Raw genomic sequence first — 6,000 nt, 5'->3', positions numbered from 1 at the left:
GACAGTTTGTTGGCAAATCCCACAGTGGAGTTCTGGTGCCTTGTTGGGGTACAAGAAACGATCATGTTTAACAGTGTTGTGTTTTATTTTTCTTACATTTTGCTAATAGAATATCTAGCATATTTTAAATGATTTTACTACTTAATACTTATAATTATAGAACTTTAGGGTATGAAGTACTTTGGAGGTCGTCTAACCTGATGTCCTACACAAATGCAGGAATTGTTTCTACAACCTCCCTGGAAACTAGTCATGTCGACAGCTCTTTAAATGCTTCCAGAAAATGGGGTGCTCACTCCCCCCTTTCCACTGTTGAATGTTTTCTCTATTACCCTCTGATAATCAGTGATAATTAATGAGCCTCTTCCCCTCCTCAGGACAAAGAAATATGATTGGAGAAATGTTTAGTTTTCTGATGCCAGTGACTGGTGACTATTCCACTGGTATCTTTGGCTTTTCCATTTAGGATTAGAGTGGTTAAACCAAAATATTTATAAAAAGTATAAATTAGTTCTGCAAACATAAGATGTCAAAGGCATCTTTGTTTCTTTTCTCCTTACACTGCCCTGCTATTAACTTCGGGTTCATTAGTCACGATTTTCAGATCCACTTGGCTGCCACCTTCCTGCAGCCAGACCATCTTGGATCAAAAGGTCGGCCGGCCATTCCCATCTCACACCTGCCACAAGATCTGATTTTTTTTTTTTCCCCACACTGATCCAAGTCACTTTTTGTTAATTCACTAATATTATTGACCCTGTAACACATCCTGTGAATGGTGGGCCATTACAGAGCCTACCATTTCGAGAAGCTTTTCTGACAGCTATAGATGAGAAACAATCCCCACACGATGCATTTTGCATCACTTCAGCTGCTTCTTTACTTGGTTTAACACAAAGAACATCTTTATTAGCACATTCACAATAAATGAAAAAATTAAAACCCACCACTTTTGTCCATGAGCTTGGGGAAAAAAAGGGCAATGTCAGATGACATTAATGATGCATGGGATATGCAGGTCTAATCATGTCAAGACTTGTAGTAATCCAGTATTCGGCCTTACTCAAGGGAGAAAAATTCACGTCCACTTTCCATTCGCCCCCTCCCTTAACGTAGCACCTCGGCACAGACTGCAGAGCGACAAAACATACAGGATGTGGACAGTTAAAACGCAACTCAAGCTACAGCGGCCCCCAACAGTTCTCCCCACCCCACCCCCCGGAATATTTACCTAGACCATTTAAAGCACTTAATTAATTCACCAGCAGCTTCGCTGGAGGCGTCTCGAGCTTCCCGAGACTCCATTACATAATATCTTTTACAAAGTCTATTCCCAGCTCGAGTGGAAGATGGATTCTCATCCAGTTTTGCGGAGGTTCCATGCATTTGCTTTCCTTTCCCGGGGTTCGATCCGGCGGGTGCCCCAGCCAAGGGCTGCAGCAATCCCCTCGGCCCCGAGCTCCGGGTTCCCCGCCACTCTCCGAACTCAAAGCCGGCCCCAGAGGTGCAGCCGTCTCGCCCTCGGGGCTCCCAGGCCAGCCACGGTGGCCCCGGGGCTGGCGGGCGCTCGGGACGCCGCGACTCTCGCAGCTTGCCGGGTGCGCCCGGAGCCGCAGCGCGCCGGCGATGCCCGAGCCGCAGAGGCGCGAGAAGACTCGGCCGCAGGGCCGGCTCTGTGCGCCGGGCTCCAGCAGGCGCAAAAGGAGGAGGGGGAGGCCTGGAGGAGGAGGCGTGCGAGGGAGGAAGGGCCCGGCCGCCGGGGAGGGAGGGCAGAGGAGGGGGGAGGGGGCCGGCCGGACCGGGCGGGGTGGGGGGGCAGCCAATGAGCGGCGCGCGGCGCGGAGTGGTGGGGGGGGCGCGGGTTGGGGGATGAGGTAGGATGGGGGAGGGCGCAGCCGGAGCGGCCGAGGCTCGAGCCATAAACAAGCGCCCGGAGGAGCGGCGCAGGAGTGAGGCGAGCCGGGCGCGCGGAGCGGACGCCGCGGACCTTCTGCTGCGCCACCGCGCCCACTCGGCAGCTCGGGAGGCGGGGACCGGCCCGGAGGCTGCGCCGCCACCGCCACCGCCGCGGGGCCGACCGACGCGGAGGAGGAGAGGGAGGAGGCGCCGCCAGCCGGGGCTGGAGCCGAGCGCAGCCGCCGCCGCCGCCAGAAGTTTGGGTTGAACCGGAGCTGCCGGGAGGAAACTTTTTTTCTATTTTCCCCCTCCCTCCCGGGAGGAGGAGGAGGAGGGGAAGCCACCGCTGGCGCCAACGCTAGTGGGCTCGGGGTCGGCGCGGCCCGCACGGGGGGCGGGGGCCTCGCCCCGCGAGGGGAGGCGCGCCCCGGGGGCCCCGAGGGGGGCGGCGAGGACCGCGGGCTGCGGGTGCGGCGGCGGCGGCGCGTGTGCCCCGCGCAGGGGAGGGCGCCCGCCCCGCTCCCGGCCCGGCTGCGAGGAGGAGGCGGCGGCGGCGCAGGAGGATGTACTTGGTGGCGGGGGGCAGGGGGCTGGCCGGCTGCGGGCACCTCCTGGTCTCGTTGCTGGGGCTGTTGCTGCTGCTGGCGCGCTCCGGCACCCGGGCGTTGGTCTGCCTGCCCTGCGACGAGTCCAAGTGCGAAGAGCCCAGGAGCTGCCCCGGGAGCATCGTGCAGGGCGTCTGCGGCTGCTGCTACATGTGCGCCCGCCAGAGGAACGAGAGCTGCGGCGGCGCCTACGGGCTCCACGGAGCCTGCGACCGGGGGCTGCGCTGTGTCATCCGCCCCCCGCTCAATGGCGACTCCATCACCGAGTACGAAGTGGGCGTCTGCGAAGGTAAGGTCGCCAGCTGCTGGCCCCCTCCCACCTGGCCCGCGCCGCCCCCTCAGCGCTGGTTGCGCCGAGCAAAGTTTGCCCGAGACTTGCCCGAGGAGAGTGGGCTCCTCGGGAGGAGGGGCGCCCACCACCCCCGGGAGAGAGCCCCGCGTCCCTTGGTTCCCGCTCGCGGCTCCCCCTGACGCTTGGTCAGCCGCGGGCGAGGTTGGATTTCGTGGGTGGGGGCCGGCGAGTGGGGGATCGCCCCTGGCCGCGCACAGACGCGCACACGTGTGGCCCATCCGGCTGGGGCTGGGTGGGGTGGCCCGGCCGTGCGCCCGGAGGTGAGGGTGCCGCGGGCAGGGGGCACTGCAGAGGCTGTCGCGAGCCCCTCGGGGAGTCCAGCCCCTGCCGCCCTCCCCGCACTAGCGCAGTGTGGAACCGAGTGCTGCACCGCGTCCGTGAAAGTCCATTTTCTGCTGGCGGAGGAGACGTGTCTCCAGCTCACACTCCCTGTGTGACTCTTTTATTATTTTTTCCTTGCGCTTTTCCTTCACCCCCTTCCTCCTCCTGCGCATATAAATCAATTTCAGCTCCGGAATATGTCAGCCCAGTGGAAGTTACATACGGTGGTTACTCATTTGTTTGCCTATTGAAGACGGTCAAAGGCTTTCTTTCCTGAATGAAGGGGCGGGGGCGGGGGGCCGGCACCTAGGAGTGAAAAGTTGTTTCTATTAGTGGCAGCTTTTTAAGATCAGATATCCGCGTGTTTCCAATCGTGTTGCCGGTTCTTTCTTTTTTGTGTTCTGCTGGTTGCTGCACTTAAGTATTGTGCACCATGGTGTCTGACGGAGGGAGAAAGATTAGATTAGTGGAGCCTCCCTCCTTGGGAGAACCACTGTTGAAGGGTGTCGGCCTGAAGCCCTGCCCGCCGGCCTCGGCCTCGGGGTGCCTGGTGAGGTTTGGGGTCTAGAGAGACGCAGTGAGTTCTTTTTATTTGGCTAATACCAAATTAAAAGGACTCAACATCAGTTAAAAGTGGGATCCCTGCTTGGGCTGACGTTGGGGCGAGATGCTGTTCTGGGGCATCCTGGTGTATGAGCAGAGCGCAGCAGCCTTACTTCTGGAGGAACGGAGAGGAAGAGGGACAGGCGCCCTCTGCCCCGTCCCTTCCTTAGTACTCACAGCCTGCACGCAGGAGACCAGGGAGGGGTTTATTCTGAAGCATCCTTATGTGTGTATGTGTGTTTATTGTGCTGGGATACTGAGAAAGGAGGTAGCAGCCTTAAGGATAAAATGGGTCTGTTAAGAAAAAAAAAAGGCTTCCATTCTGTTGTTTTCTTTACACACACGCATATTCATTGATAACTTCAGTTTTTAAAGTTTGGACAGTTCTGGCAAGCCAGGAAGGCCTTTCTGGTTTGGAGGCTAGTGGGCAGTAATGAGTGAAGGGAACTCTTGGAGCGAAGTGCACCCCTGCACCCTTAGGACATTGGATTAGAAGAGTTTGTTTGCTTCAAGTACAAAAGCCTCTCACCTGGTGTTAAGTCCCATAACGTTTTTATTTCTCACGAAAAGAAAAACGGCCAGGAGATTAACTTCTGATACCATTTTATGTGTTTGACTTTGGGAATTCTGAATGAGTTGGAGGAAAAGATGCATCTTTGAACCCTGCCACTTGGACTGTGTAATTTACTTAAGCCAGCCTCCCATAAATCTAAAAAGAACAAGCAACCTGAAACAAGGTTAAATGTGGTAGAAACTGCTCTGGGAAGGACTTGGGAAGGTTCTAAAGACTCTAACCCTTGTTTTGTTTCTTCATGATAGATTCCTGGTGAAGGAAATGTGGAGCTCAGGGAACATTCACGGTAATCAAGTGTTTTGGCACCAACATTCTGGTATCATAGTATAGAGTTATTTTGGCAGTTTGTGGGTGAGTGTTTCATTCCTCTGAAGTGATGCGATCCCTCATAGCTTCGTTTCTTCTGGTAACACCCCACGCACTTGGTATTAGCCTTGAAAATGCTTGGAAGTATTTCTTACCGTGATGATATCTCATTTAGTGTTCTCTAGCAACACTTTCCATCTAGCCAGACTGTTTTCAGCTACCAAAATTGTGTGCTCAGGGCATTTTTTATTTTATTTTGTTTTTTAGAACTCTAAAAGCAGCAGTCAAGTTGCACTCTAAATCCATGAACCCAAAGAAGGGCAGTGTTACCTAGCATGATATAATGGTTGGATTTAGACAGCTATTTCAATAGGGTGTCTAAAATTCCAAGAATTTTCACTTTACTACAAGATTTATGGAAAACAGGATAAGTCAGTGGCCTTTTTTCTTCCTTTTTAAGAATTAGAGGAGTCATTCCATGGCAGTAATAACCTAGAAGGTGCTGACTTTCTCTTTTGTTTTCCTGTTAATTGGCAAGAAGTTTCTCAGTGGCCAGTGTTTTCCTCAGTTTCCATTTTTATTCAGAAATTCACACATAACTAACAGAAATAGGAATTGATACATTTTATTCATGTGGAAGTCTCTTTTGCTGCAATTTTTGCACTAAAATGACCCCTACTGGTTGTATCTGTTAATGAAAACTCTTTTGAAAACTTCTTATTTAATAGACTACACTGAGAAAACATATTGCATGGTATACAGATGTTACCGTGACTAATCTACCTGCTTTCGATGATATAATTTAAATACAAATTACATTGCTCTATTTACCAACTTGCAGTAATTTTTATTTGTATCATTCCCCATACTGGCTTTGTGAGGGAAAAAAAACCCCAACAAACTTGTGTTTTTAACTGCAGTTCACAAAGTGAGTTAGGTAAATTGGGGCAGAAATGAACCCCTTCCAAATTGTGGCTCCCTGCCTTAGGTTTTTAAGGCACACTGGCCCATAGTAGGCTCTCAGTGAATGTGCATTGAATACATGGAAGAACAGTCGTCCCCATAGAAAGAACACTGAAGAAAAAATATTTTCTGAAAGTTAAATGATGTGAAGGGTGAATCATGTGACACATACACTTGGACTTCTTTTCAGCATCATTTAGATCATTACTGAGTAAATCCTGACTTACTTATTCCTTAAAAAAATTACTTTTGGCTACATGCATTTTTAAAGTTGAGCAGGGAGCCAGATACCTACGTTATTCTCTGCTCTGTCTATAAAGTGCTTTCTGGCCCCTGGGAAGGTACAGATCCCTTTCCCATTTCCACTGATTTGGTGAGTC

General features: G+C 52.3%; 1 protein-coding gene across 5 annotated transcripts in view; it reads left to right on the top strand.

The window, feature by feature from the left end:
• The first annotated feature begins 1,864 nt into the window (after nt 1-1,864).
• The window catches only part of CRIM1 (cysteine rich transmembrane BMP regulator 1), a 207,945-nt gene continuing 203,809 nt past the window's right edge, over nt 1,865-6,000 (top strand). Inside the window, exons 1-2 of one of the 5 annotated variants that reach the window (XM_089923288.1) lie at nt 1,865-2,112; nt 2,483-2,790. In XM_089923288.1, coding sequence (XP_089779414.1) covers nt 1,880-2,112; nt 2,483-2,790 — 541 coding nt within the window. In that variant the 5' untranslated portion in view covers nt 1,865-1,879. Of the gene's footprint in view, nt 2,113-2,301; nt 2,791-6,000 lie in introns of those variants that run through there. The other 4 variants (XM_022574097.3, XM_022574098.3, XM_022574100.3 and 1 more) reach the window with 4 other exon arrangements.

This window comes from Delphinapterus leucas, chromosome 13 (assembly GCF_059928025.1).
Source record: "Delphinapterus leucas isolate spDelLeu-1000000601 "Yukka" chromosome 13, BTC_Dleu_Yukka2, whole genome shotgun sequence".
Classification (NCBI taxonomy): Eukaryota; Metazoa; Chordata; class Mammalia; order Artiodactyla; family Monodontidae; genus Delphinapterus; species Delphinapterus leucas.
Note: the sequence above shows the minus strand (reverse complement) of the source record. Positions and strands in the feature narration are given on the sequence as shown.